Below are 26,204 nucleotides of genomic sequence, written 5' to 3' on the forward strand. Positions count from 1 at the left end.
CCTCCCGCCTCCGAATTCAAGCCTGTTCATGCCCATTTGCCCAAGACACTCATTCCAATGAACCCTGCCAGCAGACTTGCGAGACCCAGGGAAATCTTGCTATAGCTCGCATTTCTGGCCGTCATCTCTCCACCGTCAATGATCCAATCTCTGGCCCACATGTCCACGAGACCAACCCAGATGAGTATGCCCGCGGAAAGTGCATCCAGTGTCCCGATGGTAAGGATAGTATCCCTGTCGTTGCCATTGAATTGGTGAATGACCCCAAGACCGATCGCCATGCCTAGCGGCGTGATCAGGGCGAAAGCCATGGCCATTGGAAACGTTGTGCGCCAGAACGAGGCCGCCTTTTTGGAGAGTAATGCAATTCGCGCACCGAGAGCAAGACCTTCGAAGAACTGGTGGAACACAATGACTACAAGTAATGTTTTGTAGAATGAGTCCCCGGCAACAACGAGCGTCAACCCGATCAAAATGCTGTGGAAGAGTATTCCGGCTTCCATGACAATGACCGACAACTTTGAGTTTGGGTTGGCAGGATCAAAGGGTGAGCCATGGTTATGACCAAGATTTGCCAGGCTATGCGAAGCTCTAGTAGTCGCACGAGCATCGCTCGTAGCAGCTGATTCCGGGATCAACTGGTTTTCTTTCGTCGTCGAGAAAGTAGCGGTATGTGTGGCTGGAGGGATGTCGTCACCTCGAGTTCTCGCAAGGACGATTCGATGTCCAATGTACTCGAACAGGAACGAGAGAAAGATTCCTGCCATAACAATCGCAGATGTCGTAGCCTCGTAATCTAACACGCCCAGACACTCGTTGTTGAACATGAGAGACGCATGAGCATAAAGCTAGGAACATTGATTAGCTTTTTTATTCTCATTCCAGCATTCTGTGCTTACGTGAACGAAAGCCGTAGAAACAATCACACCAGCTCCAAATTGCTTGATTGTCGTAAATATGAAGAAATTGACATTTTGAAGTGGAAGTTTCACAAGCAATATAGGTGCAAATACACCTACGGCGCTTGTGACCAGGACAACAAACAAGGTCCCTACACGAAGGCCTACGTTGTAGTCTCGGTTTTGAAGTTCACAGGAAGCAGAATGGGCACTTTCCGAACCGCCAACTGGGATGCAGTGTCTAGGTATTGTCAGTAAGCGGAGATTCCAAACAAGCGAGAAGCTCGTCAAAGTTACTGACTCGACGCTGGCATGGAAATGACAGTCCATCTCTACCTCACTTTCAGAAGCGTCATCACCATCACCGGACGAAGTCTCTCCTTCTGCTAGAACCAAAACCTCTTCTCCGGCTGGACCGACGCAATACTGTTCGACTCCGTGCGAATGGCAGTCGGCGTATTGAGTCGGGGGTTCCCCGGCGGCAGTTGCTGTTCCCGAAACGAGAACCTCTTCACCTGCACCGTTGATGCAGAATCTGTGAAAGTCAGCGATACAGCAAGGTTTCAAGCGGGCAACGTCATACGTTTGAGTCGCATGAGTATGACACCCAGTCACAGCCGTGGTCTGGCCGGAAGATGTAGTGGCTGATGGTGAGACTGAGGCGGGTAGAGTTGACGTGGAAAATGTTGTCAGAATCGAAGCCAAGCTGTATGTCACCAGAGGCGTTTCCTCCCCATCCAGGCCATAGCAGTATCTTGAACAACGTCAGCCAAAAGAGACCAACATCTCTCTGAGGCCACATACTCGACGGTTGAGCGGTTGTGACAACCCGTGTAGGTGGTCTGCGCAACCGCACCTGAAATGCTTGCAAGTAACAACAGTTTGCTGAGTATCATTGCGTTTGATCAAGGCAATGCAAGAATATGATTGACTGCCGTAGATGGGGGATACTATGAAGCAGGTGTGCTCAAGAGACGAAATGTTGGGAGTTCTTCGAGTAAAAAATGTAGAAATTCTTGTTTGCAGGTGACTCAATATATCGTTGACGGGTGCAGCTGCAACGAGGGTCCGATCTTACATTGACTGTCTCGGCAGCGTTGTTGAATTTTTCATTCTCCAGGATGATGAAGTATGGAAATTGAAGGCATCGTGCGCCTTTGCCTGGCCATGAGGCCTTGATGCCACAGCAAAAATTCTAGCAACGACGGCAGCCACGAAATACAATACGGCCCGCATAGCAGGCCAAGACAACGCTTGATAGAATAGAAGGCATATTCCGCCGTCAAATGATCAGAAGGATGACAATAACTGGTCCAGCCTCGACAGGCGCAATGGGTTGTTAAGGTCCTCACTTTCGAAGCGGAACAGATTTTGCTTGGCCTAGCGGATTTGGCATACAAGACGGCGACATCTCCACAGAAGTTGTCCTCAAGGCTTTGTCGATAGAGAAATGCTGCTGGAGCTCGGAGACCGCTAAAGAAGGAAACAGGAACACCACATAGTTTCTGTTCGATGACGGAAAGTCTGCGATGAGATGTGGTCCTCAGCTTGGCATTCCGTAAAATCTTCCTCGTCTCAGCTGAATATCCTCTGCTTATACAACGTTCGAATGCACTTCAGTCTTTGCTTTCGCCAGAAGAGGGTCCGAAAATTCGATAGTGTGGAAGAGGTGCGTAGAAAAAGGCGAGGGCCTCGGCGTCCATGACGAAACTGCTCCGGCGTTGAGTAGTTATACCCGACAGGGTTGGAAGTAGACTAGTATGCCGATGTAGAGTATCGCAAGTATAAAGATCTGCTCTATGCCGGCTTCTTTGGTAGAGGAACAGACCACATGAGCATTGCCTTCTGCCCGCAACTCTTGGTGTTACGGCCCTACAATGTCTGCTCATTTCCAGGCTCTTACTCTCTCCTTGTCTTTGGTTGCCATTACAGCTTCGGCACCACTCGATGTGCGACAGGTAGCCCCATTTACCACAACACCGACCAGTTGGGATGCTGGAGCTGTGACACAGTTCCCTATCCACTCGAGCTGCTCATCAGCTCGCAAACGGCCTCAACGAAACAGTGGCACTGGCTGCGCATGCCGCGGAACACATTCTGCGATGGGGCAACCAATCCGAAATATATCGGAAATACTTTGGTGACCGCCCGCCATACGAGGCCATCGGTGCGTATGAAATCATCGCCAATGGTGACAAGAGGCAAATGCTGTTCCGCTGCGACAACCCCGACGGAAATTGTGATTTGGAAGGTATCTTGTGAAGCGGCTTTATGGATGAATCCTGCTGACGGGTTTCAGGCTATGGCGGCCATTGGCGCGGCGAAAATGGAACTGATGAAACTGTTATCTGCGATTTGAGTTATGAGACTCGCCGCTCGCTCAACCAGATGTGCGCGCTTGGGTATAACGTGGCGGAGTGGCCCACGAATACTTTCTGGGCCTCAGATTTGATGCATCGACTGTACCACATGCCAGCAATCGGAGGAGGGTACATCGAGCACTTTGCCGAGGACTATGATGAGGCCATCGAGCTTGCCAAGGGCAACAATACATTCTCGACCCGTGATAGTGATACTATGCAGCTTTTTGCACTTGAGGTTTATGCATACGATATTGCTGTTCCCGGAAAAGGCTGTCCAGGACAAAGCAGCGATAACGGCGACTCAGCGTTGGCCTCGGCTACCTCCAGCGCAACGGTTGCTCCAGCACCTGCATCCACAAGCGGATCGCCAACATTATCTGAGAGCCCTTCGTCGACATCCAGCCTGCCTGCGGTAAGACGACCACACGGGTTTGTTTTGCCGAAACGCAAGGATAGCTGACCGATAATTTCCAGAATTGCCACACGCATGAAGGTGGAGACGTTCATTGCACGTAGTTGATGGTTCTTAGGTCGGGCTTCCTGTGAAGGACCAAAGGATAGTGTAAGGTCAATTAAAATCCAGGGTGAGATGCGCGTTGAGCCTTGGCCAGTATATAGATCTTCGGCGCTACTCACCTAATACAGAGTATACTAAACCAATCTGGGGCCATCAGTTGATTGATCAAGAAGGAAGAGAAGTCCTGTGTGAGAGAAGAGGCCTTGAAGAGGCTTTAATCCTAACCTGTGCCGTTAGTGCCAAGAGAGATTTTGCCTAGCCTAATCCGGCTAGTCAGACGAATACACATCGACTACCCAGTACAAGTATGTACCTCGTACTCGCACGTCCTCTACCTGACACCCTGGTTTCCCCGATCAACGCAATCCATCTATCTCTCTCTTCATGCGTGAGGTCGCCCATAAGGACCTTCGCTGTAAAAGGGGGCACTGATTGATGACATCAGTGGCATGAAAAGAAATACCGAGTATGCCGGCCCACTCCACACTGTCAGCCTGTTGATCTGCGTCGCTTGCGCAGAAACAGTATGGTGTACGAGTGGTATAACCGCAGGATCACCTTTGGTGCTCAGGAGCGAAGGGGGAAAATTGAGTAGCTTTTGCTATCAACGTTTCGAAGAATGCTATATGAAGGGTTCGTCTCACCCTTGAAAGCATATATATATATATTGGACTTCCTACTTCCCAGATAAGAAGGATCTAGAATATCGTCTCCCTTCTTTTTCTCACCCCCTGGTCAATTCGATTCAGCTTGGTACTGCAGAAGATTCGCTGCCCTGCCCTTCCAGTATGCTTCCATTCGTGACCCAGCTCGCCCTGAGCTCCGCGACGGCGCTTGCAGCAAGCCTTTCCGTTAGAGCAACAGCGCCCAAGTACTCGATTGAATGGTCAAACTGCACCGAGGATCAATCTCCCGAACCTCCAATGCGGAAGTATGCAAGTACCGCTCGACTGGTCAGAGCCCGGCGGTGCCAAGATCAGCCTCTTCATGACCAAGATCAAATCCACCTCGACGACCAACGGTTCAGGGAACAAGATCGGCAGTCTGCTTTGGAACCCAGGTGGGCCCGGAGTCACAGCCAGTATAACATGTCAATTGATCGCGACGGGCCAGATCGAGTACTTCAGCCCTGCCCTGTATGAGCATTTCGACATTGTTTGCCCCGACCCTTGAGGCGTGGGACAGAGCACTCCCGTGAAATGTGACCCACTCATATATAATCAGATTCCGCAACTGTTTGTCGACGATGCCGCTTCGTTCCAGAGACTGGCCGATTGGAATCGAGCCTTCGGCAACAGCTGTCTCAACATGACGGGAAAGCTGCTCCGACATGTCGACACCACCTCGGCCGCGCACGACCTCGAAGCCATCCGGCTGGCCCTCAATCAGGGCAAAATGAACTGGTTCGGAAATTTGTACGGCTCACAACTCGGCGCTCACAGGCTGGCTGACCTTCGGCCTCGCACTCAATCAATCCCTGTCCGGCAACGCAACATTGCTTTCCACCACCGTGCAAACCGCTGTCTCCAACGACGCCTTCTCCGGCATTGTCATCGGCTGCCTCGATTGGACGGCCAAGAATGCTCTCTTTCCTGAGCACCAGGCGCTGCAGCAGCTCGGCTCCGTCGTGGCACCCCATACTCTGGGTGCGAATCAATTCTTCCAGCACAGTAGCTGGTGCATCAACTGGCCGGTGCCGATCGCAAACCCGCCGCATTGGCTGAACGCCGCGCAGGTGACAAAGTTGCCGCCCGACTCGGTCCTGCTTGTCAACGCAGAGTTCGATCCGGAAACCTGGTATATGTGGGCGCAGGGTCTGAAAGATCAGCTGACGACTTCTGCCGCAAACGGTGATAGTAAAGCGGTGGTATTGATGAGAAAAGGCGATGGACACACCAGCTACGCCATACAGGGCCAAGCCGCAAGGATCATGGACGCGTTTTGGGTGAATAGAACCGTGCCAGGGAATGGAACTGTGGTTGATTCGTAAAGTGAGCGACACCTGGAATAACTGCGAGGGTTGTTATTGTCCATCGCGGAACACACTCTCCTCCACCGAAAAGCACGATATCTGCAAGATTCATGGCATGTCCAATCCAATCCATTTCTCACAGATTTACAGTCATTCACGTCTGCTTGCCTATGTCTTTCGGAAAAAGTGATATACAACGACCTGGTGCTTTGGTCCGAAAGTCTAGTTTAAGCAACTCCTCCATCACCAGCCTCTTCACAGCCACTCCAGTTTAGTCTTAATATCCTTTCGTCAACCGTCCGTCACTTCTCTGCAAAAATCTTCAACTTAAGAGGGGAAAAAGGGTGCTCTCTCCGGCGTCTCAGAAGGTCCTCGGTACATGGGTTCATGAGTACAAGAATATGATGCATGCGACCTGAAAGAAAGTCGCTCTGCCAAAGACAGCGCGGAAGAACCAAGGGCCTCAATCGCCGAGAACTCCGTCATCTTCAACCGGGACTGGGTAGGGGCAAGAGAATTTGCTCAGCTCGAAGAAAATCTGTAATTTGAAGGCCAACCCGTACTTTTGACCGGAAGCGTTGAATTGACAATTCTTTGCCAAACCTTGATTGAAGAAAGAATCGGTAAACCGTCCCCTTGATAACGCCGGTGGTATATGCAAGTCGTGGGCAAATCGAAGCTGTAACGAGAAAACGCCATAGCAATGCTGATCATCATCATATGAGACCGCACATTCGAAGGTTCTCCTGAATGATGATGTCTACGACCGGTCAGCTCATGTACACATCTTGCTGATGAGAGAGCGCTTACCGTTGACTGCCCCCATCACGAATCTTATTTGCGTGGTGTCTGTGGCACAGGTGAAGTGAGTGTAGATCTGTTTCGTCTCCGCTTGGTTGAGTGATACAAATCGATTCAGGATGTAATCACAAGCAGCGGCATAATCAGGGCCACCTGGACGTCAATTGTCAGCAAAGGGATAATCCAAACTTGTCGGGTTGTACCAACCTTCGTAGTCAGGGAAGTAATTTTGCATCGGGCTCACGGGCAACTTCTCCTTGAATCTGTCGATTTTATTGAGGAACAAGATGATGCTGGTCTTGATGAACCACCGGGAATTGCAAATGCTGTCGAAAAGTGTGAGGGCCTCTTGCATTCTGTTGACGGTCTCGTCTTCAAAGAGAAGCTGATCATATTCTGAAATGGCAACCAAAAAGAGAATCGTTGTCACATTTTCGAAACAGTGGATCCACTTCTTTCGTTCGGATCGTTGGCCACCCACGTCGAACATTCGGTAGGTAAGATCTTGGATGATGAAAGTGGTCTCGGTGATACCGGTTGTTTTGACTCGAGATCGAAGGACGTCTTGGTCGTTGGGAAGGTAGTCGTGGGCGGCGATGCGGTCAATAGAATCGAAGTAGCTGGTAGACAAAATTAGCAAGGCGCTTGCAGAATATAGGGACTAGAACTCACTAGCGTGCGGAATCATTCAGTTGATACTCTCTTGATCGCTTAAAGCATTCCTGAACACCGGCATCCTGCCACAGCGCCTTAATGGCCGCGCCCACTTCGGGTGGGAGGCTGTCCCCTTCGATCTGGGGGGGTTGCATGAAAATCGTCTGGACATGATATTCAGCTCGCTGGTCGTCCAGAGGGAGCTCGAGAGACTCCATCGCCTCCAGTATGACTCGCATGGACTGAACGGTATTGGAGTAGATGATTTCCTTGAAGGACTCGCGTTCATCGCGCGAATAGCCGCCCTCGTGAATGAGTTTCATCTGCTTTAGAATTGTGGATTTTCCAGATTCACCAGCGCCTGGATCGTGGTTAGACCATAGCTGAGCCCAAGATGGGGAATTCGCGTACCAAGCAAGAGCATCTTGATTTCATTTCGCTGGGCCATCTTATCCCTCTTGAGCTGGTTCTCGATCTCATCATTTCTTGCCTTGCCGGCCGTATCTTCCTTACTAGCACCACACCCCATGTTTGACGGTCTCCAAAAAAAGTTCTTAAGTGAGAGGAGAAGGATAGATTTGGGTGTCTGGAGGCTCCAACTGAAATACACTCAGTTAGTAAACATCAAACATCCATTGTCCAAGTAATGCAGGGGACAATGCGCATCTGAGAATCTGCTCAAAAATGTACAGGAGAATCACTTTTGCCCGCCACGTAGGCATAGGCGGACCACTCACCTCCGTTTCAAGCTTAGGGAGGTTTGTCAAAATGAGGGCTGGTGACACGAAGGTGACAGAGGTTGCAAAGTAATGATTTGGGAGTGTTAGGAACCCAAAGGGGATCAGCGCAGGCGAGAACGGGATGGGGAATGGGCGTCGATCAGTTGAGCTGGGCGGCGGGTGGTGGAAGTCGGGGACAACGATCTCGCTCGTCGAATCTGGCAGGAAACGATGCGCTTCGAGACTCAATCTCGCACGAAAAGGGCCCTCTCCCAGCGGATATGGTCCCTCCAGGCACAGGGCAAAGAATAAACGACAATATTGTACAAAAGGGAGGGCAGACTGAGGAAAAAAGGTGGTGGTCGGAGTGAAGATGAATCGAAGTGGATGAATTGGAAAAACGGGGATGAGTGGAGGATGATCAATCAGGTGCAAGGAGGTGAAAAGGCTAGCGCAGTTTGAATGCAATCAATGAGGAAGGGCGAACAAGCGAAGCAGGGAAACCGTAGGGGAATGCAAGCCGCAACTAGGGTACCTAAGATAGGTACTTAGGGGCACCCGGGGGCAGTAGGGGTCGGAGGGCTGCTTGGTGGCTGCCAGCAAGGGAATCGAGAAAATACCCAGGTATCGGAGAGCTGCCTCACCCACTACTGTGAGAAGGCGCAATCCTTTGGGTCAACAATGGACCCTTTTTGCAACAAGCAGTTGTTTGCCGCCTGGGAGCTGGTTGGCTGTTGGCGGTGCTGGGGCCCCCGGTGCAAAGGCTTCGACGTCGCCGAGGCTTGACTTAGTGTTAGTGGCGACCGGCAACTCGCCCCTAGGCACCCCCGGCCTGTCCACTGGGCGCTCGCTGGGTGCCCGCTAGTGGCTTGTCCCGTCCCCTGTTGGCATTGACATATTCCCAGAAGAGAAAGGGGAAAAGAGTTTAGAGATGGGGTCTTGACTGTTGGGCGCCGTACCCAGTAGCTCTTGTCGAATGTATGAAATTCTGCTAATTGACTCCAGTCCCAGTGTTTGACTACGACGTGCTACTGCGACGGAAGCAAAGAGTTGTGAAAGTCAACTCGTACTATTCTTTCCACTGTCCACTGTCCACTGTTGGCCTCCCTCAGTTGGATTCAAAGAGCCTGTGCGCACCATCTCAGCACTGGAAATGTGATGAGTGTCGGGGGCCAGGCCATGGCTCCTGTGTCCTGTCTACCTACCCAGGAGGTATCTCTTCATCTCGTCTCCGGGCTTGTCTCTTCTAACACGATCACTACTTTGTTAGATCACCTGCTGTCGTGTCAAGCACCTTGCCCTAATCCACTGAGGCCAACCTTGACCGGCGCCATCAACCCTCACCCACTGCTTGTCTCGCCCATCCTCACTGGCTGCCACCCCTCCACGACCCTGGCCTTTGCAGCCAAGTTGGCTTCGACCGACGCCTGGGATCGCCCACTTGGTTACACCCGCCCAGGCCACTTTCGGATATGCGTCGTCTTGTTTTGGCGCAGGGGGCACCTCCGAGCTTCGGGGTTGTCTTCGACTAAGTACTCGGTACAGACACTATTTGCAGATGAAGAATTGCATCGCGACGACTTGTCTCAACCCAGAGGACGTGGGCAAAAACCTACCTTTGCATACACCGGGGCTTTTTTGCTGCTGAAAGCTTGGGGTGATATGACGCTTGTTCTGGCGAGTATCGTTACTAAGTAAGTAGGCTTGACTCTTGTCACCCCTTTGTTCGTCGCTTCGGGTCATAGCGCCCTTCTCAAGCAATCTAGTGCGTTCCATAAAAGCCCTGGAAATTGCGACTTTCTGAGTCTTTACTCAAGCAAGGTCCGCTCTTGTACTTGTAAGTCCACTGACAGAAAGACCAGAGGCGGTTCTGCGTCTCAAACAAGATGCTCCTTTATCATGTGATGGCTTCCTTTCAAGCCTGGGAGGATTCTCCCCCGAAGCTGACTGAAACTTTATCTTGGAAACAGATCTCACAGGATTCAGGTACAGGGGACCGAAATTGTCCCATCATTATTACAACTGCTAAAAGTGCCCCAATTCGAGCCGTTGCTGCCTAGACAATTCACTCTGGAGAATCATGTCCACCTACCCAGTACAAACCTGATCCCTCCTGTAAGGTTCGTATTGCTATCTCATGCAATGCAACGGAGATGACTGCCCTGGAATCTCTGAACAAGTCAATCAGGGAAGGTGTGAAAGCTAAAACCTGTGTCTGGGAGCCAGGTCCCAGATTTACGGAAAGTTGACCAGGCCACCAGCAGGGAAGCGGTCGATCTGGGCCTGTTTTCGAATCCTACCTACGTACAGTACATAACTTCATGCACAAGTCAAGCGACATCCTGCGTCCGTGTTTCACCTCGTGAGCAGCGGCTCTCCCATTGGAATGTCAGACCTTCTCCCCCCCTCACAGCACAAGTACTTCAGGTACTCAGTACTTGCAGATGACAGCTTTTGTGGAGCGGTGAGGACAGAAGCTTTCGTCGTGGTGGACCCCCTACAGTCATTCCCTGTGGAAGGAAAAGGGCCTCCTGGTCCTGCGATCCCCAGCACTTCGGAGACGGCCATTCGTCCAATTCCTTAGCGTTGTTTGTGTTCTGCATTGCCGATCAGTGCCACAAGTCATTTTTCCGCTCAACCCAACCCGGCAGCGCCATCAAATCATGCGCAGCAACGCTACCGCCCCTCCGGACTCGGCGTCACTTACAAGGTAATATTCCGTCACATGCAGCCTCTCATTGCTCAACCAAACTTCTGTCCTTTCTCCATCCGTCAAGACTTTCCAGCTTGGACCAAAAGCTGTCACCGGATTGGGACGCGAACATATCTCAATACAGAATGAAAAGGACAACCGCTTCAGCCAGAAAAGGTACGCGGAGATCTGCATCTTGGCGTGAAACCAATTGGACTTCATGCTCGCTCCTTATCTAGCAAACTCAGGACGATCTTGTTGCCAACCACCTCTGGAAACAACAACTAGCCGTGTAAGTGTGACGTGGTCAGATGGATCCCAATCGGATAATATCGCAAAGCATTTCACTACTTTGTGCCATCCGTTTGCGGTGATTCGGATTTTGAAACTTCAGAAGTATCACGTACATGTTTCACGGGCTTTACACCAATTGGGCAAGATGTGCCGCAAGCCCCCGGGCACAGAGCGTCGGCCTTGCGTGTTTCCCAGATGACAAAGTGGATATCGTCTTCTGCATTCCGACAGAAAATGTCTGTCACCAGGATGATCAATGAGTCTGGTAACAAACCTCCCCGAGTCAATAATAGTAGGTGCATTCAGGTTCTGGTGGTGAGAACGGGACCCCGATCAAGTCGATCTTTGTGTTTCCAAAGTCCATTGTTGTGTGCCTGCGCACCATCTGCAGACAGGCCATTGGTATGGAGTATATCTCAGCTTATGAAAGTCCTTTCAGGGCTTTTGCGGACATTATCGCCAACGACGACAACTGACTCGATTCCGCAGCCAGGCTCCAAGAGCGTATCCCAGTCCACAGCACACCACGCCGCGCAATGCAGGATGTGCAATGTGTTATGGATGTAATGATGGCCAGTCATGTGATACATGCTTCCCAGTAGCGTGCCTGCAGTTTTGCTAAAGCATATATTCTATGCGGCATGGACGTGTTCATCTACCTCGTGCTGTTCTATTACCGCGCATGCAAATCCCTTTTTAGGAAGCCCAAATTGCCCCACGTCAGCCTCGCGAGGCTGTCACCACATGTGGGGTGCTATGCATTACCCAACTGAGATGAGTATAGGAGACAAAGCAGAATCATGATCAGGATCAAATGGTTTCTGAAGGACATGCGGAGGAACAACGTCGCTCTTCCGAATGGACTAGTCATGTCACCGCGCAGGGTGCCCCTCCTGGCTTGCACGCCCACTGTCACTTGTCTGTCACCAGCCTTGCAAGGGTCGAGCATTTCTGAAGACAGGAGAATGCTCTGATCACCTATCAAGGCTAGGAAGTAGCCTGTCATGGTCCTAATTGAGAAGACTATCCTTGCTGAGCAGATCCGGCTTGTCTCGAGCTTTTATTCCGCCAGCGGACAGGAATAACGGCATCCGCGGAGTGTTTAAGGGCGTTTTCGAGTCTTGGCCTCTCCATTGCGGGAATTGTTCTTGAGATTTGCATATTACGACATTCAGAATCTCCAAAGAATCGAGGCGCGAGGGCCTCAGCCTCATGGGATTTACTTTGTCTGTTCCTGAGAAGACAGGACGCTGCAGCCATCGCTCAGAAGAAGCCTCCTTTTCCTTTCTCCGCACGGGGTTTGGGAGGCCGAGACAACTTCTCCGCTCCAAGTGCACTCGCTTCTTCCTTTTCTTGCCTTTCCCACCAGTGGCATTCCTTTATTCTCACCTTCCCCAAAGTTTTGCTGAGATCCCCTCCGCAATTAGCCCCACGACTGCGTCCGCAACGGGCATAAACTTGTGGCCGAACAAATGTATGGGTCAAAACCGATCAGGTGGCCTCGGTGGTATCGTGGGAGAGGTCGGTCCCTCGCTACTTGAGATCCTAGTTGTCGAAAGCCACTTCTTCCCACATCCCGTTCCCTCTTGACAGGATGAGCAACAGATCATATCCGTCATGGCACTAATCGGCACTTCGACCATTATATTTCCCAAGCTCGACAAAGAAAATTCGGCCTCAAAGAGAAAACATGTCTGTAGTGTTTGTTCAAGGGCCTTTAAGCGAAGCGAACACTGTATTCGTCATCAACGAGGCCGTAAGCCGCGTCCTTGGAGGACTCGTCCCGTCCGCAAGCTTTTCAACAACACTTACAAGTCTTTTAGATACGCAGGAAAAACCGTTCGGCTGCAGGGTTTGTCGGCGGAGGTATAGTCGAAGGTACATCTTCGTATCCCTCATCAATGATGACAGCTATTGAAAAAGGTTCCCTTCAGAGACCTTCTAGTCCGCCATGAGAGGACTCTGCATACACCGGAACAGGTGGCAAACGCCATCGAGAAACAACGCTCGAATGTTCCGATAACTCAAGACCTCTCTTCAGGTCCGCAGTCTCTGATCCCGGTTGAATCGTTTCTAACAAAGAGATCAGCAAAGAAAATCCCGTCAAGTCATTCCACATCCAAAGGTGAAGGAAAAGATGAATTTGTAGAGTTTCGAAAAGATGTACCTCCGGTTTCTTCAAATCAGCCAACCGGGCGACCAAGGGGTACTGCATCCATGGCTTCCAAACAAACCTCCAAACTATCAACAAAGTCGAATACCATTCAATCACCAAAATTGCCAGTTGCTCAAGGCCATAGAGTAGTAAATCAGGTCAATAATGCATCTGAACTATCACTCCTGTCAAATTTCAATGGGGAACCTGCTATTGTTCCGGAGCCGCGGCCCTCGATGGGACTTCACTTGGCAGACTTCAGTGTCGATGTCTCTGATCTTGAGAAAATGCGAACATTCCCAAGCTCAGTGCCTCTCCCCGACCTTGATGGTGACCTGGAATTTCTTGACTTCTTCGATCCATTTTTAGGCTTGCCTCCAAAGCAACTTGAGGCGTTCGCCATACCACCTCTCGGCGGCAACACGGATGGCTGGTCACCCCTAGAAAACTTTTCTGGTTCGAGCCAGGCCTCGATGCAGGATTACGGCTTCCAGCAAAACCACCTTTCAACCGCACACGAGACACCCTCAGTTGACGATTCCAATCAATCATGGGAAACGGCCAGTCATGCAAACTCGCGTTCCAAAGAATGCCCCATCTCATGGGACGAGACTTCAGCTCAAGTTTTCACGACACCGCGCGTTGAAATTGAGGGCCTTTCAAGTTTCCAGGTTCCTCAGACAAGATACCCCAAACCCCCGGCGCTTACTTTCTCCGAATCAATGCGGGCTCATCTGCTGAAGGACCTGTCGAATAGACTTGCCCCTGAGCAATTGATCGGTTTCCGATTGCCCAGCGCAGCTGCACTCCAGAAGTGCATCCGAACTTACATCGACGCCTTCCACGTCCACCTGCCCATTTTCCACCTTCAGACAATGGACTTTGAAACGACGCCATCGCCCCTCATTCTCGCCATATGTGCCACTGGCGCCCTTTATCGACTAGAAAGAAAGATTGCTGCTTTTTTATATCTGAAAGCAGACCAGGCTCTGGCTGCCGCTGTCCTTGACCGCGGCGAGCATCTCCACAAGAAGCCACGGCTCCTTGAAGAGTGGGTTCAGCCACGACCTCAGTCGCCAAAGTCGACGCCAGAATCTCTGTGGAAGGGTCAAACTCGATTGCTGCTTGCAATGCTCAGCTGCTTCAGCGGCGACACGGAAGTGATTTCAAAGGCTATCACACGGCTCGGTGACTTTCTCGTGGTGAGCTGACTCGGGCCAGCCAAGGGGAATACGTCTCTGATAAGTTCTTAGGACTTCCGTGAATTGGCACCAACTATAAAGCCTCGCAAAAGCGGAGAGGAGTGGCTGACTTGGCGGGCATGGATCGAAAGGGAGAGTGTCAAGAGGTCAGTGAGGGAATTTGCATAGAGGCACCGCTCGCTGACTTGGTGTACAGGTTATTGTACGGCCAGATAGCGTTTGGGAATCTGGTGACAATGACATATGGGATCCCGCCGGGGTATTCGGTGGTTTCGGATGGTTTCATCGAGATGCCGTGTGACCAATCTCTGTGGGATGCCCTCACGGAAGAGCAGTGGCACGAAGCGGCAACGCGAAAAGGTCAGTACTCATCACTCAATGTCAAGCAAGCCGTCTCGATGGTCATGAACGGAAATTCCACCAAGACGGTGCCGCAAGAGTGCTGGGAGTGGTCACCCTTCGCGATCAGCGCGGTAATTAACGTCATTTCAATCCACATCTGGCACATTACCCAAGGATCATATTTCTTCGGCGAGTTCTCCAGTCCGGGACAGTCGAACGAAACGCAAAAGTCCCAGACTCTTGCCCAAACGGAGGCTGCCCTCTCAAGATGCCGGGCCTTAATCACCCAGGCCAGTTCTGACGCGGACTATCCTTGGACGGAGGCCGAAACACCACTGTTTTTCAACTGCCTGGCGCTGTTGCGGGTCAGCTATTGTCGGGCATTTACAGGACATAGCGCTGCCGATTCGATGATGCTGCTCCAGGAAAGCCAGGAAGAATTCATAGCTTCTATTGAGGATTTTGTCGCGCTGCCGCAAAACCGAGGCAATCTCGTGGCAAGAGCGGTCAGCCGGGCATTTGAGGGCATGTTGATACCGTACAAAGCGGGAACTATGCTCATCAAGAAGACGGCAGCCTTGACCTGGGCGGTCGGACACGCGTTGGCGGGGTGGGAGGTGGGTAAGTTTAGCTGACAATAGCCGTATGTCTTGATGCTGGCACTGACTCCGGCACACAGCATTACTGGTCACGAAATGGGTGCATGCAATAGAAGTGGAGACCCGGTCAAGGAGTGGTGGATCGATCAGCGAGCTGGAGACCCAGACCATGCAAGCCATCAGAAACCTGCTGTCGGAGCTGGAGGACGGGTTCGACATCGAGGGGGGCTCTTCCCTGGCGGCCAAGCTGGCTAGATACTGGGCCGGATTCTACGATGATACCTGGGTATGGGGTTTGACCCCTCGGATGGGATATATCCTGCGCGAGTTGGCGAACTGCTACGAGAGCAAACTGGCGGCTTCATGACCTGGCGGGACTGCCGATTCGGCTGGTGTCGAAGGTATGATGGATTGCGAGAGCAGTCAATGCGTAAAGGGAAAACAATGATGGGCGTCCCATTGCCATTGACCCTTGCTTCGTTCTTGCTTCGTTCTTGCTTCGTTCTTGCTTCGTTCTTGCTTCGTTCTTGCTTCGTTCTTGCTTCGTTCTTGCTTCGTTCCACTTGAGTTTTATATGGTCGAGCGGTGTACATTACGGAGGAGTATTAGAACTGCGGAGTTGAGTCTCAACGATGACTAAGCACTAGCAGCCAGATCTCGCTTGCTCGCCATCCTCGCCTCCGCCTTCCAGCTCCTCCGAGATTCCCTTCTGCTTGGGCCTTCGCGAAGACAGATCTCAATTGACCTTGATGTGGTGGTGATATATCTCCTAAAAATTTAGCTGGAGGCATTTTCTACACATCTCTTATCCTGATTTCGCCTGCGCCCATCTCGCACCTCTCCCTCTCGCTATATTTAACGGAGGTGGTTGAACCGAGACAGCGACTGGTAGGAAAGATGTCGCATGAAATGTCAACACAGCACGCAACCCGCGTAGGGGCGAGACGTAGGTCGCAACTTTTGTCCAACCTAGGGCTGGCTGTCGGATATATTGGCCGGTGCGCAAAGACTCACTGACTGACTTGTTTGGTGTTCGATTTGTAGCATTCAATCACAATCAGTCCCAGGCCGCCGAAGAAGAGTACGACCGGTTACGGAATCTGGCACGCCAGGAGGCCTCCAACCGCGCTGCCTGTCTCCAACGATCCCAAGAAGCATATGCAAACGGCGACGGAGCAGCTGCGCATGCGCTGTCGCAGGAAGGCAAGGAGCATGGGGCGAAAATGGAAATGTTCAACAAGCAGGCCTCCGAGTTCATTTTTCGCGAAAACAACGCCGACGGACGAGCTGCTGCCGATACGATCGACTTGCACGGACTGTATGTGGACGAGGCAGAGGAGATTCTCGAAGAGAGGATTCGATATGCGCAAAGCCATGGCCAAACACATCTTCACGTAGTGGTCGGGAGGGGCAACCATTCTCCTGACCATGTGCAGAAACTCAAACCCCGTGTCGAGCAAATCTGTCGGGAGCTGGGCTTGCAATATCACACTGAGTCGAACGAAGGCAGAATCTACATCAAGCTGGACGGCAGCCCTGTCGAGATGCAGCATGTGAGCAAATGGGACGGCTACCAGACACATCCAGGTTATCAGCAGCCACCTTGGCATCCTCAACATGCTCAACAACAGCCGCAGCATTACCAAGCTGCAGGCGAGGGACAATACGGGGAAGCGGAGAAGGTGGCCCGGGGACTCCTATCCAGACTCATCAACAAACTCTTGCGCATGTTGTGTGGTTGACGACCGAACAGACTCCCGTATCTGTCTGGTTACATGTATGAGATGGGCCAGGCATCGCGCCGGCTGTACAGAGCGGAAGAAGTCTGTTCATGACTTGGAGCGTCGACAACTTGAAGGGCGAAGCTGAAATCGCTGAGGAATCGTTTTGAACTCGCATGCCGACCGCGCTGCCTCCTTGAGACCACCTGCGCACCAATGGCCACGACTCGATCTGGTCTCACCTCCTCTCTCACCTAATCCTCAGCTACCGACTCACCGACCTTCGCGTCACCTTTCTCTCGGCCGTACTATTTCGTTCTGCGGCCATGACTGGACGCCGTCGTCCATATGAGGTTTCGACATCGTGGTGACAAAAGGGGATGAATTCGAAGACATCAAGGGAAGGGAAGAGAAGAGAGTCTCCCTCCGTCTCTCATCGCCTCAATTCCGCTATTGTGCCGCTAGCAACGATACTGGCCCGGCACTAGAGACAGTTGCTGCATCACGAGAGTCGGCAGAGCGTATGCCAATAGTGCACGCCCGTTCTCAGCTCGACGGACTGCCCATTTATTGGCTAGTCGGCGACATAGAGGCGCAGTCCCTTCATCCAGTCTGTCCTTGGGCCCCCATGACGCGACGAACAAGGTTTCCCTGTCGGCCAGGTTCCCTTCTAAGCTGGATTTTCAGCTGGTCCCTCGCAGCACAGATAGGAAAATGAATTCTGGCATTTCGAAGAAGTTCACGTTAAAGCCGAGAACTGGCTCAGGACGAGAGAGATGGGAGCGACCGGCGATGGGCTATACCCAAAATATCCAGTACCAAAGATTCAGGACAAGAATAGAGGAAGTTCCTGTCAGAGGCTGGTGCGTGGTAGTCGGTAGCCCTTGAGCCTTGCTAATACATATGTTTGGGGGAATTGGTGCCCAATTTCCGCATTTGACCTTTTTGGTCCTCGCTGTAATAATAATAATGCCTCCCGAACGGGATGCACCGTATTAGGTATCTAATGCACCTCCCGCCCACGCGCCGGCGCGCAAATCTAGACCTGGCCCCCCCTGGCACAGCTTCGAAGCCTGTTTGTCATTACCTAGGTTATTGTTGTTATTGCCGCCATGCCATGCCATGGCATACTCGGGCGATCTACTCTGGGTCCACCATGATGCCAAAAGCCGCAAGGCGGCACCACATCGCCACAAGGTTTTCTCGCACATCCAATCAGGCTACCACAAATGGCGGCGCATCGAGGCGGCCCGGTCAATGAGAAAGTCGGTCATCATCCCGCGACTAGCACACGACCAGCGAGGACCAAGCCGTCGAGGACAAGGTCAAGATGCCCCGACAGACAAAGGTGCCCAGGATCACGACCAGACGCGCATCAAGTCAGAGGAAGAGGAGGAGGAAGAGGAAGAGGAAGAGGAAGAGGAAGAGCAAGAGCAAGAGCAAGAGCAACAGGGAGAGGAATCCCCGCCGCCACCGGGTCAGAGCATCGTTGCGTTCCGCGGCAACTCTGATCCTTTCAATTCCACGCCTGTCTATGTCAGCGCCCGCGTCAACGAGATCATGGCCTTTGAGCGTCGCAGTGTCTTCCCCGTCATCCAAGGCCCTGGATCTCGACTGCAAGCCCAAGCCCAGGGCAAAGGCAACATCCTTCCATCATGGTCGTCGTTCGCGTCCGACTCGCTGTGCGACAACATGACTGCTCTGGCCTTTCTGCTGACGCCCTTGACCCTCATGGCCCGATCTTCTCCCGATTCCTCTTACCTCAGATCATCACTCGTACATCGATACCAGGGCCTTAATGCGTTGCGGGCATACATTCGCGAACTCGGCCAGCCGCCGCTGCATGTCCTGATGCACTTCCTCGTGGCCGAGATCTGGGGTGAGAACTGTGATGAGGCGCTGGCCCACCTTGGCATGGCGAAGATCATTATGGAGTCCCAGATTCGAGACAATCCAGCAGCGATCGTGCCGTATAAATGGATCAGCGTGTTCCAGATGGACGTCCACCGCGCCGCCTTGTCGTTGTCGCGCACTCTCTTCCCCATGGATGGATGGGTGACGGTCCCCTTTGAAGTTCCTCTGCCCATCATGGATGTCTGTCCGGACCCATGTCTGCGAGGAGCGCTTCGCAATCTGTTCATCGAACTCCAGCAATTGGATGCCCTCTATGACTTCTTTACCAGCGACCCTTCGCCCCGGCCTACCGTCTGGAATTTTCTGCGCATGCGGACGCTGGTGCTTATCGGTCGGGCAATCAACCACGCCGTCGATGGCCGCGATGTCTCGGCGAGCCTCGCCCTCGCCTACGTTCTCAAACTCGTCAGTGCGCTGGAGAACATTCCTGTCGGGACCACCTCCATCTACAAAGCCGGGCCTAAAATGCTGGGGCGCGTGCGATCATGTCTGGATTCGGTGGTCTTGGATCCCCGACTGAGGCTTTGGATCCTCTACGTCGGGGCGCTGAGCGGAGACGAGTGGTTTACGCGAAGCTTTGACGAACAGACGGTGCTAATGGGAGTGCACACGTGGGAGGTGTGCAAAGACATCCTATCGAGGTTCTACCTACCCAAGGATGAGCCCCAGGTTCATTTCCACGCTCTTTTCCATGCACGGCTGAGCAAGAGGATCCTCGAGCTGACAACTGCTTTCCAGGACGTCAAGTTGGACGCCGGGTAGTTGGGAGCTCCCTCGGGTGGCCGTTCTGGGACTGAATTTGGACAGCGATCAGCAAATCACCTTACGACTAACGAGCAAGCGTTTTGGACGGGCGGGAAAATGTAAATGTCGGCTTATAGATATTTATAAATGGACATGGGCCCAGAGAAAAGCGTATGGATATAACTGACAGCATACCCTCGATACGGGTCACTTCCCGGGACGTTTGCTGCCTCGAACTGCTTTGACCTGAAATCTCCATCAAGGCTGAGCTCTATTTAACGGGGAGCTTTAATCCTGGACCGAGACCTTGTCACTTCTTCTGCAACCTTCTTCAGCTCCCGGCCACTACTGACCCTGAGTAGTCTGACTGGCCACTGCATAGGGTTTCCTTTCCGCATCCCATCGCCATCTCCTGTACAACCCCTATGCTCTCTCCTAAGTCTCCTGCCCCTCAACATGCCGTCATCGAGCTCGACGATTTTGCAACTTCCTCGTCCCCTTCACAGAGACTGTCGCACTGGGAAGCTGCCGAACCTCTGCTGTCTCAGTCGAACAGCCCTGCTGCCGGGTCGCTGCTCAAGATGAGAGCAACCATGCCCAGATTTCCGAAATCCAAGGCCACATGGCTGCTCTCGAGGCTGCAGACAGAATCGGAGCCTGGCCTCACAAACGCCCAGTTGATGCTCATCAATCATGACCTGAAGCCCGTCGAGCCGCAACGACGCCAGTGGACGGCTTGGAGCTTTATCGGTATGGAATTTGTCGCAGGCATATTCTGGTAACAACTTGTTCTCGCTGACGCGCGCTCGCCAGCCTTCTGGATTTCGGACTCGTTCAACATCACCACCTGGATGATTGCTTCAACCATGCTAGCCTACGGCTCGCATGGTGGCATGCATTGATCTGTATTTTGATCGGGTACTCCGTCTCTGCCATGTTCGTCTGCTCGACGGGACGAATAGGAGCCGTGTACCACATCTCCTTTCCCGTTGTCTCCCGTGCATCATTCGGCATATGGGGGTCACTCTGGCCTGTTTTCAATCGAGCAGCTATGGCCTGCGTTTGGTACGGCGTGCAGGCTTGGATCGGTGGTCAGTGCATCACTCTGATGATTCGATTCATCTCGCCCTCTTTCTACACGCTTCACAACGGCATCCCTAACTTGGGTACTAACACGAGAGACTTTGTGGGCTTTTTCATTTTCTGGGTTGCATCTCTTCCCGCCATCTGGTTTCCCGTCCACAAGATCCGCTATCTTTTCATGGTCAAGTCTTGCTTCGTCCCGGTCGCTGCGCTCACACCTTTTAGCTGGGCGATTGGCCGTGCACATGGCATCGGTCCGATCGTGAAAGAGCCGGCGACGGCCTCAGGGTCTCTGCTTGCCTGGGGTTGGATGGTTGGCATCATGAGTCCTATTGCCAACTTTGCAACCTTGATTGTCAATGACCCCGATTTCTCCCGTTTCGCCAGAAAACCACGAGATGCTCTGTGGACACAGCTTTTCACCATCCCCATTGGGTTCGTTGTAACCTCTTTCGTGGGCATCATTGTGTCGTCTTCGTCGAAAGTCATCTACGGCACGGCCATCTGGAATCCTTTGTATCTTCTCTCGCAATTCCTTTTGGATGATGCTACGCGTGCTGACAGATTCGGCGTCTTCGTCATTGCGGCTGCGTTCGCGCTCGCCCAGCTTGGAACGAACATTGCAGCCAACAGCGTTTCAGCAGGGACGGACATGACAGCCTTGCTACCTCGATACCTCAACATCCGCCGAGGAGGATACATCTGTGCAATCATCGGCCTCTGCATGTGGTAAGGCTTGACCCTGGCCTGCAGAAAGGTTGCGGGAACCTTATTTCCACAAATTCTATCCTTAACCCGAGACAACCCTCAAGATTGCTAACGATGGGACCAGCCCTTGGAACTTGTTGAATACCTCGAACAATTTCACTACATATCTGTCAGCGTACAGCGTCTTCCTGTCGTCCATTGCGGGCGTAATCATCTGTGATTACTATTTCGTGCGAAAGGGATATTATTCGCTGAAGGATCTGTACTCGGCCCGAGAGGGCTCGCCATATTACTATCACTTCGGCGTATCATGGAGGGCATATACTTCTTACATTTGCGGAGTTCTTATTAATGTTGTTGGTTTCGCCAGCGCGGTCGGGGCCAAAGTACGTTGCAACCACCATCTCCACAAAAACACAAAAAAAAGGGAACTACTAACAAAAATTCAGTCCCGAAAAGGTGCCAATCGGGGCGAACTATATCTACAGAGTAAACTTCTTCGCCGGGTTTGTCATCTCGTCACTCGTCTACTATGTCCTGTGTTGGATCAAGCCCGTTCCAGCCACGAGCTCGGTGTGGAGCGAGAAGGGCGACGAAGCCGACGGCGCGTTCAGCGTGGCTGGTATTCCGTGCGATGACGCACTTGACGAGGAGAACTCAATCGAAATGGCCTCCATTGCAGAGGATAAGCGGAAGTAGGGAGGAAAAGATCGTTGTTTATCAGGTCGAGTAGCACAGACAAGCGCAATTGTCAAGGATGCCTTCATTGAGGCCATCCAATCAAGACAGACAAGATTAGGTCATACTGGACACCGAGGGCTCCAGCCAACGCATTGAGACGGACAGACGCTGAGCGCGACGATCCGAGAGTGTCTGGTGTATATGTACCTTCGATCAAGTACGCAGGCGTATCCTCGATATCTCAGGACCTATTCATATAGCTAGGCTGGCGGCCGCCACGACGACGTTTCTGCAGATTGAGGCCACAAGCCACAAGACGTGGCATACGATACACATAAAGACGATGGGTAGTTGTGGTTCTTGCATCTCTGTTGGATAGGGATCGGCCTTTCTCTTGAGCTGTGCAGTGTCGAGGTTACAACATCAATGATCAATGTATCATGCTCGACACATTAATATTCATATATCTCCATTGTCTCGGTCGTCCTCTTTACGCTTTTCCTTCTTTACAGTACTCCTCTCTACCCCCTCCTCCTCCTCCTCCTCCTCCATCCCATCTTCGGGTCTCGCTATCCCATAAGGAATACGCCCCTTCTCCCGGGACCATCCCGTTCTTCTTATCGACGATGTCATGGATGACAGCTGTACACTTCAACTGGACTAGTGCATCTTCTCAGCAATTCATCGAAAATGCCTACAGAATTCCCCTTATTCTGCTGGGAAAGAGAATTTAATAAAAAGGACATCCGCCCCCTCGTTAAGAACGTTGTCCTTGTACCATCCCATGATGCGATCCAACTTGGGAAGTTTGGTAGTGTGCCGAGGCCGTTGGCTTTCCCGTCGAATATGCTTTTCCTTGGATGACGAGAAACGGATATCGAAGTGGAGTATCCGTGGCCCTGGTGGGTGTGAAGCAGAGTTTTCGCTGACTGTTTAAAGCTCGACCACGGAATGTCAGGTTTGTTTTCCAAGACGGCCGGATCCGGCGTTGAGTTCTTCGCACTTCCTGAAACTAGCTCGGTTCTTTGTTGCCTCGGTGGTTCGTTCACTCCCCAATGTTGTGCGTCTGTTGGTGATGCCCTCCTTGGTCTTGTAGATCCGTTGAACGCGGTTTAGATGTTGGCGATCGCCTTGCGGGTAGCTGGGTATCTGGACAATACTGGCCGTCTTGAACCCCGTAGCGCGCTGCCTCTCTTTGGCTACTGTGGCATACTTCCTCCTGTCCCGTTACTCCTAGACATCGAGGTGATAGATCGCCTTGGTGTTTGACCAATGTCTTGACCGTTTACCTGAGGTCGCCCGTCTTGGAGTCGCTGTATTCATTGTCCCACTTGTGCATTCAAGCCTCTCCTGGATTATCACGTCACGTCGAACAAGCCTACCTTCGTTCGCTCAACTACCAGCTTCACCTGAATATGTTGAGTGCGCTTGCCACGAACGACATGGTGCTCACTCCAGGGCTTCGAGAAGCAAGCTCAGCTTTCGTAACGTCAGCGGTGGCATCCCCTCCCACGTCGTTCTCTTCATCAGCCTTGGTTCCTCCTTCTCGGTACAGGAACAGGAGGGGAATGATGTTGTTTCGCCACTTCTGTAGCCCCGTTCTTGCTGTGAGGAACACCGTCCCTATCCAGGTGAACGCTGCCAAGATCCAGACAAGGAGTGGCAGAGTCAGCCATTGCCAGTGTACCCTGAAGAACGTCGCCGTGACCAGTGTTCGGCCGAAGGCCATGTTGGCCGTGTTCCTCACATCTGTTGCCGATACATTGAAACGGGATGCCTGAACCTTTGTGTACTCGGAATCCCGGAACGTTTTGGACATGGCGGCGGCCAGGTTGTCCATTATACAGCAGAGTTTTTCGTCCGGGGTTGCACAGTCCGTGAAGTTCTGTATAAACAGAGCTTGCAGAACATTGTAGGCTGCGTCGCCTGGGGCATCATCACCGAAGTCCAGGTCATCGAGATATCCCGACACAATTCCACTAAACATGGGCAGCATCTCGTAATATATCGAGTCCCACGCATCCCAACCCAAAAAGAACTCGTCACCTTCTAACACACCGAGGCTGTGATTTTCGGGGACGATAAAACGAAGGAAGAGGCCGTTAGGTGCGACGTCCGGCAATGCTGTATCCGACCAAGTGTCTAGCGTAGTCTCGTAGTAGACAGCGTTACGCACGGAAGCATTGACGCTGCGAACATAGATCTCCAGCGAGCACTCGGTCGCTATCCATTTTGTGTCGTTGGTGATGGACATTGTTGCGCTGCCCAAATTGAAATCGAGCCCAAGTGCCATGGTGGATTGCCAGGTGGCAAGGCTCGGAGAGCTATAATTGTCGCTCCTGGTAGCATTCTTGTAGACTAGATTTGTAAAAGACTCAGAAAGCACCAAGGCTTGTGATTCCCAATCCTTGTCGCTCGTGCTGATTTGGTACCAAAGAGGTGCTCCATCCGGAATGGACAAGGTGCAATTCGTCACCCCGTCGTGCCAGTGGCATTGCTTCCGCAGATGCTCGGTAACGTCCGTGCAGAGTGACCTGGCTTCAAGAGATGTCACGGGGTCCCAGGTGCAGTTTCCTGAGCTGCAGGCGTATTGCGGGACGCCCCAAGACTGGCGTGCATTTGGATTGAGGATTGAATTATAAATGTTCGCTTTCAGAACAGAGTTAATTGGAATATCTGCACGGTGCCAATTAGTGTGTCAGCATACCAGGCACCGAGGCATGAACTCACAGTCCGGTCCCCACATAGGGCGCAACACTATCATAGGACGAAGAGTTCGCCAGGTAAGCTACTTGTAATGGTTCTTCGACATTATCTTGGTAGTAATGAATCAGGTTCTGGTTAAAGGGCGCAAAACCAAGTGCCAGGATTGTCGCAATGGCACCCCAGGCAGCCAGGTGCCTGTGAACGGCACTGATTAGCCCACGACATCATCACTCAAGACAAGTGGGAATGTATTTTCCATAGAACTCACAGGCCTCTAGTTAACCAGAGCAGCTGGATTGAGCCAATTAGCCCTCTGCTTGCGGCATCGAAGACACTCAAATCTGCCAGGCTTCGCTTCTGCTGGGCAACCCAGATCCACTTCAGTTGGCCTATAGCAGAGGTAAGTGGGATGAAGAGAAGCAGTTTCGAAAGAGAGCTGAGAATGGCAATGACAGTATTGAGTGATAATTGTTTCCAGCTTGGCTGCTGGTTACCGTCGTATTTTAGCAAGAATGCCAGCATGGCCAGCAACCCTGCGGCAGAACCCAGCAGCCCCATCACCTCCCAAATCCACCAATTGTCCATGACAGTAACTAGGGCAGATCGCCAGTGCCGGGACCTGTGCGTCTTGCCGACAACGTGTTGCTCTTTTGTCGTAGATGGAGATGAGGCAGATTGGGACGTCGGTAAGGAAGCTAATTCACTTCGAGGTTGAGCTTGGTCGTTGGGTGGATGATACAATGGCTGTCCTCCAACCCTCACGGCATCGGGGCCCGATCCTTCCTGAGAAGTCCAAGCAGGTTTGTGGATGATCAGGCTGAATTGCTGGTAAACTCGATTAGTGTCATGGCGGAAGTCGTGGAGAGTCGCAAGTAAGCTGAAATTGCTGAGTCGAAGATATTCAAGCAACCAACAAGCCCAGCCTGCTCGTCAGGCTTATCTAAAGACAAGACCCGAAGTGCCGGAAGAAAGGTCCAAATACAGCCTTGCCTTCAGTGTGCAATTGATTCATTCTGAACGATAGCCTTACCAGCCAAATATTGTTGTGTTGGCCTGTCAGGAGGCATGAAACAAAGCCCCGAATGAGGATGACTCGGTCGAGGCGCGCTCTCTTGGGGTCGACCTCTCGTCTGTTTGAGTGTTGGGAGGCCGCTCGAGCCATCCTGAACTTGAAGCTGGCTTCTAAGCCCGATTTCAGAGTCGGAGCAAGCTCGTTTCATTCGCTAGCGGAACCCAGGCAGGCTGTGCTGCTAGCGATGAAGAGAAAGTGTTCGCTCATTAGCACACTAATGCACATTCTCATGAAGTTGTAAGCTCCAGTTTGTCGAATGTGCTGCAGCGTTGAAAATGAAGTAGACATGGATGATAACAGGTGAAGGGTGGATGTGATGTAGGTCCGGCTCAGGGTTGCACAAGCCACAGCAAAAAAGTGGCTGGG

At 52.1% G+C, this 26,204-nt stretch overlaps 9 protein-coding genes across 9 annotated transcripts; 6 read left to right on the forward strand and 3 right to left on the reverse strand.

Annotated features, from left to right (window-relative positions):
- Positions 1 to 26: 26 nt before the first annotated feature.
- On the reverse strand, positions 27 to 1,795 carry A1O5_12415 (uncharacterized protein; the record flags this gene model as incomplete). Its single annotated transcript, XM_007752984.1, has 5 exons — positions 27 to 848; positions 900 to 1,140; positions 1,201 to 1,434; positions 1,483 to 1,653; positions 1,704 to 1,795. The coding sequence occupies 5 exons, from the start codon at positions 1,793 to 1,795 to the stop codon at positions 27 to 29; spliced, it is 1,560 nt and encodes a 519-aa protein (XP_007751174.1).
- A 981-nt stretch (positions 1,796 to 2,776) lies between these two features.
- Positions 2,777 to 3,778, forward strand: A1O5_12416 (uncharacterized protein; the record flags this gene model as incomplete). The annotated part of the gene is made up of 4 exons (XM_007752985.1): positions 2,777 to 2,857; positions 2,940 to 3,150; positions 3,199 to 3,674; positions 3,737 to 3,778. 4 exons carry the CDS (start codon positions 2,777 to 2,779, stop codon positions 3,776 to 3,778), a joined length of 810 nt encoding a protein of 269 aa, XP_007751175.1.
- A 934-nt stretch (positions 3,779 to 4,712) lies between these two features.
- A1O5_12417 (uncharacterized protein) lies at positions 4,713 to 5,769 on the forward strand (the record flags this gene model as incomplete). The annotated part of the gene is made up of 3 exons (XM_007752986.1): positions 4,713 to 4,934; positions 5,004 to 5,079; positions 5,222 to 5,769. 3 exons carry the CDS (start codon positions 4,713 to 4,715, stop codon positions 5,767 to 5,769), a joined length of 846 nt encoding a protein of 281 aa, XP_007751176.1.
- A 698-nt stretch (positions 5,770 to 6,467) lies between these two features.
- A1O5_12418 (guanine nucleotide-binding protein subunit alpha) lies at positions 6,468 to 7,735 on the reverse strand (the record flags this gene model as incomplete). Its single annotated transcript, XM_007752987.1, has 5 exons — positions 6,468 to 6,511; positions 6,562 to 6,705; positions 6,760 to 7,172; positions 7,225 to 7,567; positions 7,618 to 7,735. The coding sequence occupies 5 exons, from the start codon at positions 7,733 to 7,735 to the stop codon at positions 6,468 to 6,470; spliced, it is 1,062 nt and encodes a 353-aa protein (XP_007751177.1).
- Positions 7,736 to 13,128: 5,393 nt separating this feature from the next.
- On the forward strand, positions 13,129 to 15,576 carry A1O5_12419 (uncharacterized protein; the record flags this gene model as incomplete). The annotated part of the gene is made up of 4 exons (XM_007752988.1): positions 13,129 to 14,268; positions 14,320 to 14,414; positions 14,465 to 15,231; positions 15,290 to 15,576. The coding sequence occupies 4 exons, from the start codon at positions 13,129 to 13,131 to the stop codon at positions 15,574 to 15,576; spliced, it is 2,289 nt and encodes a 762-aa protein (XP_007751178.1).
- Positions 15,577 to 16,106: 530 nt separating this feature from the next.
- Positions 16,107 to 16,951, forward strand: A1O5_12420 (uncharacterized protein; the record flags this gene model as incomplete). The annotated part of the gene is made up of 2 exons (XM_007752989.1): positions 16,107 to 16,155; positions 16,254 to 16,951. 2 exons carry the CDS (start codon positions 16,107 to 16,109, stop codon positions 16,949 to 16,951), a joined length of 747 nt encoding a protein of 248 aa, XP_007751179.1.
- A 1,101-nt stretch (positions 16,952 to 18,052) lies between these two features.
- Positions 18,053 to 19,606, forward strand: A1O5_12421 (uncharacterized protein; the record flags this gene model as incomplete). Its single annotated transcript, XM_007752990.1, has 1 exon — positions 18,053 to 19,606. One exon carries the CDS (start codon positions 18,053 to 18,055, stop codon positions 19,604 to 19,606), a length of 1,554 nt encoding a protein of 517 aa, XP_007751180.1.
- A 407-nt stretch (positions 19,607 to 20,013) lies between these two features.
- A1O5_12422 (NCS1 family nucleobase:cation symporter-1) lies at positions 20,014 to 22,078 on the forward strand (the record flags this gene model as incomplete). The annotated part of the gene is made up of 4 exons (XM_007752991.1): positions 20,014 to 20,366; positions 20,462 to 21,400; positions 21,504 to 21,765; positions 21,839 to 22,078. 4 exons carry the CDS (start codon positions 20,014 to 20,016, stop codon positions 22,076 to 22,078), a joined length of 1,794 nt encoding a protein of 597 aa, XP_007751181.1.
- Positions 22,079 to 23,465: 1,387 nt separating this feature from the next.
- On the reverse strand, positions 23,466 to 25,351 carry A1O5_12423 (uncharacterized protein; the record flags this gene model as incomplete). Its single annotated transcript, XM_007752992.1, has 3 exons — positions 23,466 to 24,736; positions 24,819 to 24,961; positions 25,035 to 25,351. The coding sequence occupies 3 exons, from the start codon at positions 25,349 to 25,351 to the stop codon at positions 23,466 to 23,468; spliced, it is 1,731 nt and encodes a 576-aa protein (XP_007751182.1).
- Between the last annotated feature and the right edge of the window lie 853 nt (positions 25,352 to 26,204).

The sequence above is a fragment of the Cladophialophora psammophila genome (assembly GCF_000585535.1).
Source record: "Cladophialophora psammophila CBS 110553 chromosome Unknown aczJe-supercont1.33, whole genome shotgun sequence".
Taxonomy (NCBI): domain Eukaryota; kingdom Fungi; phylum Ascomycota; class Eurotiomycetes; order Chaetothyriales; family Herpotrichiellaceae; genus Cladophialophora; species Cladophialophora psammophila.